Raw genomic sequence first — 14,908 nt, 5'->3', positions numbered from 1 at the left:
GGTGAACCACGGGGAGCCGAGCCTCGTCCTCCTGCGAATGGGTTGGCCCGATGCATCCCCGGTCGCTGACTGTTCTTAGTATAAATACATCCCAAATACTGCCTGGGATATACTCGTACCACATTTTAAATTAACTTAGTAAAAACATACGTAGCATTCTAAGTCATATTAATAATGCTTGTTCTTTTTCAAACTATTACGCACTAAGTAGTAAACAATGCTTATTCTTCATTAACATAAATATTTACTTCTTACTAGGTAACGTTAACAGTAATGCTTCTAACGTATGAAAATACGTAACCGTTAAAAAGTATATCCCAAATAATGCATGGGATATACTTGTGCTAAAGATTTTACCAATTAAAATAAAACATTAATTTATTAATAATGCTAATAACAAACAATATTGAGATTTCTGTTTACTTTAAAAGTACTATCTTTAGTATAAATACATCCCAAACACTGCACGGGATATACTTGTACTAAATTTTAAATTAACTTAGTAAAAATATACATAATTTTCTAAATAATATTAATAATAAATACTTGTTCTTTATTAAAATATTATTCACTAAGCAATATTAATAAATAAAACAATGCTTATTCTTCATTAGCATAAATATTTATTACCTACTAGGTAACATTAATAATAAGTAATACTTCTAAGGTATGAAAATACATAGCTATTAAAAAGTATAAGTATATCCGAAATATTGCGTGGGATATACTGAATTTTAAATTAATTTATTAAAATAAAAATGCATTATTTTCTAAATAATAGTAAAAATGTGTTCTTTATTAAAATAAATAAAATTATTTGTTAATACTACTAATAAATAATGCTTCAGATGTATGAAAACACATAACTTTTAAAAAGCATATCCTAAATACTGCATGGGATATGCTTGTGCTAAAGACTTTATCAATTAAAATAAAACATTAATTTACTAATAATGCTAATAATTAACAAACAATACTTAGATTTTTGTCTTCTTTTAAAAATACTATCTTTAGTATATTCCTGAATGTTGCATGGGAGATACTTGTGCTAAAGATCTTACCATGTAAAATAAAACATTTATTTACTAGTAAGGCCAATAATTAAGAAACAATACTTAGTATTTTTAAAAGCAAACAGAAATATATCTTTAGTATATCCCAAATATCACAAGATTTAGGTGCCCTAAAATGAGTTATACTCTACAGTACTATACATAAAATAGGTAATCAACAGGACCTACTGTGTAGCACAGGGAACTCCAATCAATGGTCTGTAATAACCTAAATGGGGAAAGAATCTGAAAAAGAACGGATACGTGTATATGTATAACTGAATCACTTAGCTGTACACCTGAAAGTAACACAACACTGTAAATCAGCTGTACTCCAATGTAAAATAAAAATTAAAGAAATAAAATGAGATGGTTTTAATGAAATTTCATTTTAAATAAGTAATATTAATACATTAGTATTGTTTCATAAATAGTTTGTTGACATCAATGAATGAAAGCTTTCACACAAGTACAGCGCATTCAATATTTGGGATATACTTTTACTAAAAATGTATCCCTTCCTTTGAAATTCAAAGTTACCTGGGCACCTTCTGTTCTGACTTGCCCCACGTGGCCACAGTACTGCCGGCCGGCGGGCTGGGGACCGAGCTGGGCGGGGGGCCTGACGCGCTCCTCCCGCCCCTCCTCGCCCCTCGGGCCCCCGTAGGCAGGTGCTGCGGGACCACAACTGCCTGCAGACGCTGCTGCAGCACCTGACGTCGCACAGCCTGACCATCGTGAGCAACGCATGCGGCACGCTCTGGAACCTGTCGGCCCGCAGCGCCGGCGACCAGGAGCTGCTGTGGGACCTGGGCGCCGTGGGCATGCTGCGCAACCTGGTGCACTCCAAGCACAAGATGATCGCCATGGGCAGCGCCGCCGCCCTGCGCAACCTGCTGGCCCACCGGCCCGCCAAGTACCAGGCGGCGGCCACCGCCGTCTCCCCCGGCGCCTGTGCGCCCAGCCTGTACGTGCGCAAGCAGCGGGCGCTGGAGGCTGCGCTGGACGCGCGGCACCTGGCGCAGGCACTCGACCACCTGGAGAAGCAGGGCCTGCCCGAGGCCGAGGCCGCCTCCAAGAAGCCGTTGCCGCCCCTGCGCCACCTGGACGGCCTGGCCCAGGACTACGCTTCTGACTCGGGCTGCTTCGATGATGACGACGCACCCTCCCTGGCCACCGCTGCTGCCGCCACCGCCGAGCCTGCCAGCCCCGCCGTGCTGCCCCTCTTCCTGGGCAGCCCCTTCCTGCAGGGCCAGGCGCTGGCCCGCACCCCCCCCGCCCGCCGGGGCGGCCTGGAGTCCGAGAAGGAGGCCGGCGGGGAGGCAGCTGTGGCAGCCAGGGCCAAGGCCAAGCTGGCACTGGCAGTGGCGCGCATCGACCGGCTGGTGGAGGACATCTCGGCCCTGCACACCTCGTCCGACGACAGCTTCAGCCTCAGCTCTGGGGATCCCGGGCAGGAGGCCCCGCGGGAGGGCCGCGCGCACTCCTGCTCCCCTTGCCGGGGGCCCGAGGCGGGGCGGCGAGAGGCCGGCGGCCGGGCTCACCCGCTGCTGCGGCTCAAGGCGGCCCACGCCAGCCTCTCCAACGACAGTCTTAACAGCGGCAGCACCAGCGACGGGCACTGTCCCCGCGAGCACTCGCGGCCCTACCCGCTGGCCGCGCTGGCCGAGCATTGCGAGGGACCCCTGTGCGGCCAGGCGCGGCCCAGCCGGCTTGACCTCAACCTGCCCAGCGGCCAGGTTGAGCCCAAGGCCCGGGACGCCGCGGCCACAGATGCCCGCGTGTGCACCATCAAGCTGTCGCCCACCTACAAGCACGTGCCGCTGCTTGAGGGCACCGCCAGGGCGGGCGCGGGGTCCCTGGCCCCCAGGGCCCGGAAACAGGCCTGGCTGCCCGCAGAGGACCTGAACAAGGTGCCCGAGAAGCTGGCGGCGGAGAAGGCACCCCTCTGCCTGTCGCGCTGCAGCTCCCTGTCCTCACTGTCCTCGGCCGGCCGCCCAGGGCCCAGTGAGGCCGGGGACCTGGACGACAGCGACTCGTCCCTGGAGGGGCTGGAGGAGGCCGGCCCCAGTGAGGCCGGGCTGGACGGGGCCTGGCAGGGGCCGGGGGCCGCCTCCCTGCCCATGGCCATCCCGGTGCCTCAGCGGGGCCGGGGCCTGGGGGTGGAGGACGCCACGCCGTCCAGCTCGTCCGAGAACTGCGTGCAGGAGACGCCACTGGTGCTGAGCCGCTGCAGCTCGGTCAGCTCGCTGGGCAGCTTCGAGAGCCCATCCATCGCCAGCTCCGTCGCCAGCGACCCGTGCAGCGGGCTGGGCAGCGGCACAGTCAGCCCCAGCGAGCTTCCTGACAGCCCCGGGCAGACTATGCCACCGAGCCGCAGCAAGACGCCCCCGCCAGCCCCCGCGCCGCCGGGCGAGCGTGAGGCCACCCAGTTCAGCCTGCAGTGGGAGAGCTACGTGAAGCGCTTCCTGGACATCGCCGACTGCCGGGAGCGCTGCCGGCTGCCGTCCGAGCTGGACGCGGGCAGCGTGCGCTTCACTGTGGAGAAGCCCGACGAGAACTTCTCATGTGCTTCCAGCCTGAGTGCGCTGGCTCTGCACGAGCTCTACGTGCAGAAGGACGTGGAGCTGCGGCTGCTGCCCCCGGCCTGCCCCGAGCGCAGCAGTGGGGGAGGCGTGGGCCCCGGGCACCGCCGGCGGGACGAGGCCGGCGGCCGCCTCGAAGGGCCAACATCCACCGACCGGGACCTGGAGCTGCTGCGCGAGTGCCTGGGTGGGGCCGTGCCCGCCCGGCTCCGCAAGGTGGCCTCGGCACTGGTGCCTGGCCGCCGCACCCTGCCTGTGCCCGTCTACATGCTGGTGCCCGCCCCAGCCCGGGAGGATGAGTCCTGCACCGACTCGGCCGAGGGTACGCCAGTCACGTTCTCCAGCGCCACCTCCCTCAGCGAGGAAACACTGCAGGGACCCCCCGGGGACGGCGGGCCTGCGCAGGGGCAGAAGGCTGCAGGCCGTGCCGCCCCCACCAGGCAGCCCGCCGGGCACCGGCACAGGGCGGGGGGCACGGGCCGGAGCACAGAGCAGCCCCGGGGGGCTGGCAGGAGCCGCGCAGGGCTCGAGCTGCCCCTCTGCCGGCCCCCGAGCGCCTGCAGGGACAGGGACAGCTCCCGCCCGGGCCGGGCGCGTGGGGACGGGGCCCTGCAATCTCTGTGCCTCACGACGCCCACCGAGGAGGCTGTGTACTGCTTCTACGGCAACGACTCAGACGAGGAGCCGTCCGCGGCAGCGGCGGTGGCACCCCCGCGGCGGGCATCTGCGATCCCCCGCGCGGTGAAGAGGGAATCCCTGGCTGGTGGCAGGAAGGAGGTGCAGGCCGTGCCCAAGGTCGCGCCACCCAAGGTTGCTGCGCCCAAGGTCACGCCGCCCAAGGTTGCTGCGCCCAAGGTCGCGCCACCCGCCAGGGGCCAGCCCAGCCTCATTGCCGATGAGACACCACCATGCTACTCCCTGAGCTCCTCCGCCAGCTCCCTGAGCGAGCCTGAACCCTTTGACCGCACGGCCAGCCGGTCCCGAGCCCGCGAGCCAGGGGTCACCAAGGACCCAGGCCCCGGGGGCAGGCGGGACGGCGCCCCCCGCCCGCGGGCCGAGGCAGAGCTGCTCCGGCGCTGCACTGGCTCAGCCGTGCCCAGACGCCGGCCCCAGGTGTCTGGCCCAGGGTGCCGCCAGTCCCGAGCGGCGCAGCAGCAGAAGAGGCCAGCAGAGGGGCCCCGGGAGCACAGTGAGGAGGCGGCGGGCTCGGACCACGCCTCAGACCTGGACAGCGTTGAGTGGCGCGCCATCCAGGAGGGGGCCAACTCCATCGTCACGTGGCTACACCAGGCGGCGGCGGCGGCCACCCGCGAGGCCTCCTCTGAGTCCGACTCCGTCCTGTCCTTTGCCTCAGGGCAGTCGGTGGGCTCCACCCTGCAGCCTCCCCTGCACAGGAAGGGGCGACGGCCAAGGGCAGAGGGCCAGGCGGGCAGTGCCATGCGGCCAGAGAAACGGGACAGGGCTCTGGCCCAGCGCAGCGGCGACCTGGAGAAGCCACGTGGCACTCAGGCCACGTCTGGGGTGCCAGCCGTGCTCCGGGGACGGACGGTGATCTACATGCCCAGCCCAGCGACCCGGGCCCAGCCCAAAGGTGCCCCTGGGCCCCGCAATGTGCCGAGAAAGACGGGAGCCCCAAACCCAGTGCAGCCAGCAGCCCCCGCCAAAACCTCAGGCCCCGGGCAGCAGCGGTCTCGAAGCCTGCACCGACCTGGCAAGATCTCAGAGCTGGCGGCGCTGAGCCCCCCTCAGAGGAGCGCCACGCCACCCGCCCGCCTGGCCAAGACCCCCTCGTCGAGCTCCTCCCAGACCTCCCCGGCCTCCCAGCCTCTGACGAGGAGGTCACCCCCGGCCGTCCAGGCTGCAGGACCCCTGCCTGGCCCCGGGGCCTCCCCCGCAACCAAGACTCCCGCCCGGGCCCTGCTGGCCAAGCAGCACAAGACACAGAAGTCGCCCGTGCGGATCCCCTTCATGCAGAGGCCCGCCAGGCGGGGGCCGCCACCCCTGGCCAGGGCAGCCCCGGAGCCAGGTCCAAGGGCCCGAGGGGGCCGCCCGGGGCTGCCTCGTGTGGCCTCCGCCCGCTCCAGCGGCAGCGAGGCCTCCGACCGCTCCGGTTTCCGGCGGCAGCTGACCTTCATCAAGGAGTCGCCGGGCCTGCTGCGCCGCCGACGCTCCGAACTGTCCGCCGCCGAGGCCGCCACCCCGGCTGCCCAGGCCAGCCTGCCCCGCCGTGGCCGGCCCGCGCTACCTGCCGTCTTCCTATGCTCCTCGCGCTGTGATGAGCTGCGGGGGGCCCCCCGGCAGGCTCCGGCCCCCCAGCGGCCCCCCATGGCCCGGCCCGGCCCGGGCGAGCGGCTGCCCCGGCGCACCAGCTCTGAGAGCCCGTCTCGCCTGCCGGTCCGCACGCCGGCCGCGCGGCCCGAGACGGTCAAGCGCTACGCCTCCCTGCCTCACATCAGTGTGGCCCGCGGGCCCGACGCCCCCGCCCCTGGGCCTGTGGCGGACAACGCGCCCTGCAGCAGCACTGGGGAGGCCGCGCCGGGCACCACGTGGCGTCGCATCCGGGACGAGGACGTCCCGCACATCCTGCGGAGCACGCTGCCCCCCCGCGCCCTGCCCCTGCTGGGCTCCTCACCCGAGGACGGCCCCACAGGCCCTCCGCAGCGCAAGACCAGCGACGCCGTGGTCCAGACCGAGGACTTCGCGACTGCCAAGACCAACTCGAGCACGTCCCCGAGCCTGGAGAGCTGGGCGACCCCACAGGCCACGACCGGCGGCCCCCCCTCCCTCCTCCTCGGCAGCGACGTGGACGGGCCGGGCCCCGCCAAGGCGCCCGCCCCCGGCCCCTTCGTCCCCGCCAGCCGACACGGCTCCCCCAGCCGCTCCGCCCGCGTCCCCCCCTTCAACTACGTGCCCAGCCCCATGGTGGCAGCCACCACTGACTCTGCCGTGGAGAAAGCCCCCGCCCCCGTCCCTACCGGCCTCCTGGGATAGTGGCCGGGGCTGGCCTTCCAGAACGTCCTCTCCCGGCCCAGGGCCGTCTGGCTGCCCCGAGGGTGGTCCCAGCACCCGCCTGCCCACCCGGGCCCCCGCCCTCTGAGCCTCTGCCCTGCCCGTACGGGCCCCACACTCACTGCGTAGACGCTTGCTTCCGTGCCCAGGGGGCTCCGCAAGGAAAGTGAGCTGCAGGGTGGACCTTACGTCCCCGCCAGGGGGCGCCCACGGGGGCGCCGTCCCAGCCTGGCCCCCACGCGGAGACCGCGCTCCTGGCTGGGGCTGTCCTCGGCAGTGCCCTCCTGGGCTCCTGACCCCACCGGGCCCAGCATCAGCACCACACCCCCTCCCCTCCCCTCCGGGGAGCCGCAGGGAGGTGACAGTGCCCGCCCGCCGACGTGGGGGACGGGAGCCTGCCAGCTGGGGGCAGCGGCAGGCAACCGTGGCAGAGCAGGCGCAGCAGGAAGCCTGTAATTACGGGCAAGGCTGAGTAACTTGTTCACGAGGGTTTAGCCGGTTCGTCTGCCTGTTCAGCCTCGGCGTGGGGCACGGGGGAGGGGCGCGGCTGAGCCCCACAGAAAGGGGGCCCCACCGGAGACGGCGAGTGTAGGGAGCCTGGAGCACCCCGGGACTGGCCGGGGGTGGTCTGGACACAGCACCCCCGCAACCCTCGTAAGGAACACGGAGAGGCAGGCGTGCCGCGAGGGCTCTGGCCGAGGCGGGCGGGGCACCGAGGGGAGGCCGGGGCCCGGCTGACCGCCCCGCCGCCGGGCCTGGACTGCACTCTAAGAGAGGACGTCCCGGCAGGCGCCCGCCCGGCCCCCGGCCTTTCCCTTTTCGATCTCAATCTCCTTTGCGACGCGGGAAGCCCTGGATCTGTGGGCTCCGTGCGGGCACGGCCTCCTCCCTGAGGTCCAGCACAGCTGTGGGACTCGGAGTGGGAGGCCCTGGAGCCCACAGGTGCTGCAGGGAGCTGGTCCCAGAGGAGGCGGAGGGGGAGCCCCGGCACACCTGCAGGAAGAGCCGCCCACCGCCTCCCTGCAGAACCCGGCTCTGGGCGGGGCTGCTCTCGGCCGACCCGCGGATATGCAGTCACAGTCGCCCTGCAGAGCTGCTCCTGGGGCCGGGGAACCCTGTGCCGGCGTCCGTCCTTTCTCTGGGAGGAGGGGGAGCAAGGCTGAGTCAAGAGGAGGTGCTAGAGGGGCCCCATCTCCACCCCGGGCGCCACCGACTGCCCCTCCTCTCCCTCGGACACCGTGCCGCCGCTGAGACACACAGACTCGCTGCAACCTCTCCCTCACACCCGACACCCGTCCTGCAGGACAGGCGCCAGGACTCTGCCTGAGGGCCTGGACGCAGCACGAGGGAAGGGCTGCACCACGTGCCCCTCCTGTGGAGGGCCAGCCGGCGGCAGCAGTGGAGGAGGCCGGGGGCTGAGCAGGGTGCCAGGAACCCGGCCCCCTGGCGGATCAGGATCAGGATCAGACGCGTCTCAGAAACCAGACGCCCCCGGCCCCCAGTCCCCTTCAGTAGCCAGAAGGGCGGGGCTGGGGGGTCTTCCGAGCGCCTTCTCAGATATGGGGGCTGAAGGATGCTGCCCCCCACCACCACGGGCCAGCCTCCCCTGGAAAAGGGGGCCCCACCCCAGCTCGCCCCGCCGTGAGGGGTGGGGTGGGAGCCCCCCGCACTGGGAGACCCAGGTGGCGCTCTGGCCGCTGTGTGCCTGTCTCCCCACGTGGGCCGTGGGGCGAACTCCCAGAGCTACCTCTCGGCGAGCAGCGCGGCCACCGTGACTGGGGGCAGAGGACCCTCCCCGGCCGCCCCCGCTGCCCTCTGTCTGGCCCAGGCGTTCTCTCCCCAGGCCGGGGCCATCCTGTCAGAGCCACCTCTGCCTTGTCCAAACCCTGCAGCGGGGCCAGCCACACCTCATCACCCAGCCCAGCGGGCCAGTGGGGGCCCAGGGCCCTGAGAAGATGGGCTTCCTGGAGGAAAGCAGTGGCGGTTGCTGGACAGTCGTCTGAGGCAGGAGCTGGAGGACCACAGTCTGAAGCCCTCAGGACGCCGCCTGGCCACCCGCTGAGGGGACATGGGGCACCCACTCCCGGACCTTGGCCCAGGGGCAGACGGACGCCACGAGCTGGGTTCTGGATTCGGTGCATCACCTGACCCCTGCCACCCTGCCGGCTACAGCCCGAGCCCAGCGGTCTAGGCTCCCCCTCCACCCTGCGTCTCCCTCCTGGGTCTGCAGTGCCACCGGACACATGTAAATATGTACAGCCCCGTGCCATCCCGTCCCCCCAACCGTAAAGCCGTCATCTGGCGGAAGGAGGCCGCGGAACCAGGCGTCCCATATGCACCTTTAATAAACAGCTGTTGAGTTGCGCTCCACACTGCCTGCGCCCGTCTCCAGAGGGGACAAGCCGGGGTGGGGGTCCACGTGCCGCCCGCAGAGCCTCGCTCCCCACAACCGTGAGGACGCAAGGGGACGCCCGAGGGCTGAGCCCCAGCGTGACCCGGGGGTGCAGGGAGAGCGCTCAGGACAGGCGCAGGGGGAGGCACCCGGCAGGAGTCAGTGGAGTGTCTCTGCCTGATGCCGGGGGGATCCGGAGGGTGGACAGTGCCCCAAAGACAGGCGGCCCCACTCGGAGGCCAGGCAGGGCAGGGAGAGGGGAAGCAGCTCACCCCAAGGGCCCGCTGTTAGCCAGTGCGCCCTGGAGGAGGCAGCCTGGCGTCCACTGCTGCCACTAGAGGCAAGCCCGCACTTTCTTGACACCTGGGCCTCCAAGGTCAAGTCTCCAGTTTTGGGGTCTCTCAGGGTGAAGCAGACACTCTTTCTTCCTGGGATGCGCAGGGTCTCCCTTGTCAGGGCCCTGCGTGCTGGGTCCCAGCACTGCCCCGAGCTTCCAGGGACCCTGCAAAGGAGTGGTCCATCGGGGCACTGTTCAGACAGCTACACACGGGGATTTCATCGGAGGGACTCGGGCTCATCCACGACGGTCCTGGCCCCGGGGCCACCTCCCGCCGGCCTACTGCTTCTCTGGTCTTCATGGGATGGTTTTTTAGGGTGATGCCCTTTTCAAGATCCTCTCCTGCCCCACCACCCACCTGTCCGCAGACCAAGGTGCACGGACAGGAGGGCAGCTGGGTGATGGCCCGGGGCAGTGGACTGACCACCACGTCCTCTCATGGCGCCCCCGTGTGACAGAACCCCACAGCTGACGGACAGACAAGTGCCCTGGGGGAGCGCCCAGGCCCTGGGTCGGAGTGCCGGGGGCCCTGAGGGGTGGCACCCACCGCGAGGCCCCATCTCAGATCTGGGCCCTGGGGGGGCCACAGCTCCTCACATAACCTCAGCCACCACGCGTCAGGGAGGACACTGAACTCCTTACCCTCTTCTGGGACCCCTGGGACCCCCAGTTCACACGGAGACGGCACCAGCTCAGCCTGATGGGGGGGGGCAGTGAAGCAGGGTCGCCAGAGGAAGGAAGGGAGGATGGACGGAGGGCCCTCGGGGGCTGGGCCCCGCAGGAAGTCCAGTCGGGGCTCCTCAGGGCGAGGGTCATGCGCACAACCCGGACCCCACCCTCGGGGAGGGGCCTGTGCCTGGCTGAGGCAGCCCCACCCCCTGGGCAGGCTGTGTCCCCCGGGGTCTCTGGGTGCCAGGCGTGCCTAGGCCGCGGAACAGAGAGCCTGGACCCTGGTTCCGGGACCAGGGGCCAGGTGTCAGGTGAGGTGCGCCAGACCAGGTGTCGAGCGGAGCCCCCGAGGCCCCGGGGAGCCGGGTCAGCCCAAGGAGGTGGCGGCCGCGGCGCCCGGCAGAGCCACCTGGCCCACGTGGCTGACCTCCTGCTCCAGCTCCTCGCGTGCCCGCCGCAGCTCCTCGCGCTGCTGCTTCAGCTGGGCGCCCGCATGCCACAGCCGCTGGTTCGTGGCCACGTAGACCCGGCTCTGCTGGTAGAGCTGCTCCCGCTGGGCCTCAGTGTCCTCGGCCCTCCCAGAGGGGGCTGGGGGGTCTGGGGACAGGACACGGCAGCATCACTGCCCGCTGGCCACATAGGGGACTCAGTTTACCCCCCAAAGAAAGCAGTGGACCGAAGGGGACAGGTCACAGAAAAGGCCGGATTCCACCGTCCCTCCGCCCCGCCTGGGGGTGGGCTCCAGCTCCTGGAAAGGGCCTTGACCCTGACCATGAGCCGGCCGGCCTCACCTGTGCTCTCAGCAATCAGGGAGGTGGGAGGAGGCCAGGAGGGCGTGGACGCACATTTCCCAATGACCACGCTTCCTAAAGGGCGTGGCGGGGGGCGGGGGGGGGGGGGAACCAGGGCAGGAAAAGCACAGGTTTCAGGGCCACCTGGAGACACGTCAAGGTCCTCTCCGCTCTGCCTGGTCCCCTTGTCTACAAACAGGCCCAGAAACACTGGCATTTAATTAAAAATCACTTTATCTGCTTTAGTAACAAGGTGGGAAAGGCCAGACAGTGCACACGGAGGCCAGGTACGGTCCTAGACGTGAACACAGGCCGACAGGGGAAGCCCCTCGCCCTCGAGTGGCCCCGGCACTGCTCATGGGGTAACTGGGCCCAGGATCCTTAAGTTGGGGCTCAAATGGCCTCTGAAGACCCAGCCGCGGGCCAGGGATAAATACAGCTCCTGTTCCTGGGGCTGCCCCGTCCAACACGACGTTCCAAGTGATGGAAACGCCCTCCAGCTGAGCCACCAGGGACTCCTGAGCCCTTGAAATGTGGCCACATGGAACAAAGATCAGAATTTTTTTTCTTTTACTATTAAGAAAAATAATAGTTGTCCCACAGCCACGTGTAAATCAGTGAAGTTAGAACACTCCCTCACACCATACACAAAAATAAACTCAACATGGCTCAAAGACTTAAATGTAAGATATGACACCATACAACTTCAAGAAGACAGCACAGGCAAAACATTCTCTGACATAAATGGTACCAATATTTCCTTAGGTCAGTTTCCCAAGGCAACAGAAATAAAAGCAAAACTGGGACTTCCCTGGTGGTCCAGTGGTAAAGAATCCACCTTCCAATGCAGGGAATGAGGGTTTGATCCCTGGTGGGGGAACTAAGATCCCACATGCCGCAAACTACTGAGCTCGTGCGCCTCAACTAGAGCCCGTGTGCTGCAAACTACAGAGCCCATGCACCCTGGAGCCCATGCGCCACAACTAGAGAGAAGCCCGCGTGCCTCAGCGAAGATCCCATGTGGCACAACAAAGACCGAACGCAGCCAAAAATATATAAATAAATGAATAATAGAAATAAAAGCAAAAATAAACAGATGGGACCTCATCAAACTCACAAGCTTTTGTACAGCAAAGGAAACCATCAAAGCGAAAAGTCAACCTATGGAATGGGAGAAAATATTTGCAAATGATGCGACTGACAAGGGCTTAATCTCCAAAATATACAAACAGCTCATACAACTCAATCAAAAAAACAAAACAGCCCAATCGAAAAATGAGCAGAAGACCTAAACAGACATGTCTTCAAAGAAAACATACAGATGGCCAAGAGGCACATGAAAAGATGCTCAACATCGCTAATTATTAGAAAACTGCAAATCAAAACTGCAGTGAGGTATCAATTCACACCAGTCAGAATGGCCATCATTAAAAAGTCTACAAACGGGTCTTCGCTGGTGGCGCAGTCGTTAAGAATCCGCCTGCCAATGCAGGGGACACGGGTTTGAGCCCTGGTCCGGGAAGATCCCACATGCCACGGAGCAACTAAGCCCGTGCGCCACAACTGCTGAGCCTGCAAGGCACAACTACTGAAGCCCGCGTGCCTAGAGCCCGTGCCACCGCAATGAGAAGCCCATGCACTGCAACGAAGAGTAGCCCCCGCTCGCCACAACTAGAGAAAACCCACGCAGAGCAATGAAGACCCAACGCAGCCAAAAAAAAAAAAAAAGTCTACAAACAATAAATGCTGGAGAGGGTGTGGAGAAGAGGGAATCCTCCTACACTGTTGGTGGGAATGTAAGTTGGTGTAGCCACTGTGGAAAACACTATGGAGGCTCCTCAAAAAACTAAAAATAGAGCTACCATATGATCCAGCAATCCCATTTCCGGGCATATAGCCAGAAAAACCTCTAATTCAAAAAGACACACGCACCCCAGTGTTCACAGCAGCACTATTTACAATAGCCAAGACATGGAAACAACCTGAATGTCCATCAACAGATGAATGGATAAAGAAGATATGGTGTGTGTGTGTGTACACACACACACACACACACACACACACACTGGAATACTACTCAGCCATAAAAAGGATGAAATAATGCCATTTGCAGCAACATGGATGGACCTAGAGATGATCATACTAAGTGAAATAAATCAGAAAAAGAAAGACAGAAACTATATATCACTTATATGTGGAATCTAAAATATGACCCAGGGCTTCCCTGGTGGCGCAGTGGTTAAGAATCCGTCTGCCAATGCAGGGGACACGGGTTTGGGCCCTGGTCCAGGAAGATCCCACACGCCATGGAGCGGCTGGGCCCGTGCACCACAACTACTGAGCCCGTGCGTCTAGAGCCCATGTTCTGCAACAAGAGAGGCCACCTCAGTGAGAAGCCCGCGCACCACAGCGAGGAGTGGCCCCCACTTGCTGCAACTAGAGAGAGGCCCGCATGTAGCAACGGAGACGCAGTGCAGCCAAAAATAAAATAAATAAATTTTAAAAAAAACACAAAATACCATTCACGTTATAGCAGTACACCATATATCCTCAATAAATATTTGTTAATCAATAAATATTTTAAAAATTTAAAAAATAAAAAATTATGACCCAAATTGGACTTCCCTGGTGGCCCCGTGGTTAAGACCCCACACTTTCACTGCAGAGGGCGTGGGTTCGATCCCTGGTCGGGGAACTAAGATCCCACATGCCGAACAGCATGGCCAAAAAAAAAAGAAAAGAAAAAAAACAACCCAAATGAACTTATCTACGAAACAGAAACAGACTCACAGACATAGAGAGCAGAACTGTGCTTGCCAAAGGGGAGGGGGGGCGAGGAAGGGACGAATTGGGAGCTTGGGATTAGCAGATGTAAACTATTATACACAAAATGTATAAACAACAAGGTCCTACTCTAGAGCACAGGGAACCATATTCAATATCCTGTGATAAACCATAATGGGAAAGAATATGAAGAAGAATGTATATGTATGTATAACTGAGTCACTTTGCTGTACATCAGGAGTTAACAAAACACTGTGAATCAACTATACTTCAACTTTAAAAAAAGACACAAAGACAAACCAAAAACAAACAAACAACAACAAAAAACAAAGCCCCAAAGCGCTTCTCACTTTCTATCGTCCCACAAGTCTTACATATTGAATGTCTCTACCCACTAGAATGGCCCGAGGGCAGGCACTTTTTTTTTTTTTCCTTTGGCCGCGCCGCGCAGCAGGAAGGATCTGAGTTCCCCGATCCGGGAGCGAACCCGTGGCGCCTGCAGTGGAAGCGCCGAGTCTTCACCACTCGACCGCCAGGGAAGTCCCAGGCATTTCCATCTTTTTTGATCACCTATCCACCTCAGTGCTTAGACTAGACCCTGGCCCACAACAGGTTCTCAATGAAGGTTTGCTGAATGAATAAACAAACCTCACAGAGTGGAACACAAAATTCACCCTACAACTGTATGCCACTCATCTGCTTCCACCTTCTGAACAAGGGGTGGACACACGTTTTCTGCAAAAGGCCAGACCTACGTATTTTTGGCACTGCAGGGCCAGACAGTCTCCGTCCTGACTACTTAACTCTGCCAGTATGTCTTAAAGGCAGCCAGGCGCTTCCCCCGCCCCTTCCTGCTGGGGTCTCTCGGCCGCCTCTCCCCTGCCCGACCTGGGCTCCCCCTACCTTCCCGGGCCAGGGCGGTGAAGACTAGGTCCTCGGCGGGCGCCCCCCGCACGTCCTCCAGGATCTGCTCCACCGTGGGGGGCGCCGGGCGGGTGGGCAGCACCACGCGCTTCTTGGCCTTGGAGCCCATCCCTGCAGGTGGGAGAAGGGAGCGTGGACCGGGTCGTTCCTGCCGCCCAGCGAACACCTACACGCGCTCCGGAACCCCGCTCCCGGCGAAACGCGCCCTGCCCCGCTCCTCCCAGGGCCGAACAGCACAGGGCCAGGGGGTTCAGCCTCCGTCTCCACCCATGCCCCAGCTTCCCGCTGAAGCTCCCAGGGCGACCGCCGCCTCACCTAGGGGAAAGGCTTCACCCGCCACCGCGGCCCAGCGGCCACTTCCGCTT

General features: G+C 61.3%; 2 protein-coding genes across 5 annotated transcripts in view; one reads left to right on the top strand and one right to left on the bottom strand.

Moving 5' to 3' along the window:
- The window catches only part of APC2 (APC regulator of WNT signaling pathway 2), a 25,866-nt gene extending 16,850 nt beyond the window's left edge, over positions 1-9,016 (top strand). For all 3 annotated transcript variants that reach the window (XM_036846451.1, XM_036846450.1, XM_036846452.1), the window contains exon 15: positions 1,720-9,016. In XM_036846451.1, the coding sequence (XP_036702346.1) occupies positions 1,720-6,628 (4,909 nt within the window). In that variant the 3' untranslated portion in view covers positions 6,629-9,016. The remainder of the gene's footprint in view (positions 1-1,719) is intronic.
- C3H19orf25 (chromosome 3 C19orf25 homolog) lies at positions 6,653-14,908 on the bottom strand. Of its 2 annotated transcripts, XM_036846453.1 has the most exons (4): positions 14,859-14,908; positions 14,523-14,654; positions 10,472-10,641; positions 6,653-9,540 (listed from the first exon to the last, which is right to left on the bottom strand). In XM_036846453.1, exons 2-4 carry the CDS (start codon positions 14,650-14,652, stop codon positions 9,373-9,375), a joined length of 468 nt encoding a protein of 155 aa, XP_036702348.1. In that variant the 5' UTR covers positions 14,653-14,654; positions 14,859-14,908; the 3' UTR covers positions 6,653-9,372. The 2 variants fall into 2 exon arrangements, with proteins under 2 accessions (XP_036702348.1, XP_036702349.1); XM_036846454.1 differs by having other exon boundaries at positions 9,398-10,641.

The sequence above is a fragment of the Balaenoptera musculus genome, chromosome 3 (assembly GCF_009873245.2).
Source record: "Balaenoptera musculus isolate JJ_BM4_2016_0621 chromosome 3, mBalMus1.pri.v3, whole genome shotgun sequence".
Lineage (NCBI taxonomy): Eukaryota > Metazoa > Chordata > Mammalia > Artiodactyla > Balaenopteridae > Balaenoptera > Balaenoptera musculus.
The sequence above is the reverse complement of the archived record's forward strand: the minus strand, read 5'-3'. Positions and strand labels throughout refer to the sequence as shown.

Coding starts and splice junctions, on each gene's coding strand:
- C3H19orf25 (XM_036846453.1), bottom strand. CDS start 14,652: ATGGGCTCCAAGGCCAAGAAGCGCGTGGTGCTGCCCACCCGCCCGGCG. Junction 10,642..14,522: donor CACCGCCCTGGCCCGGGAAG/GTAGGGGGAGCC, acceptor TCCTGTCCCCAG/ACCCCCCAGCCCCCTCTGGG. Junction 9,541..10,471: donor GCGAGGAGCTGGAGCAGGAG/GTCAGCCACGTG, acceptor ACTCCTTTGCAG/GGTCCCTGGAAGCTCGGGGC.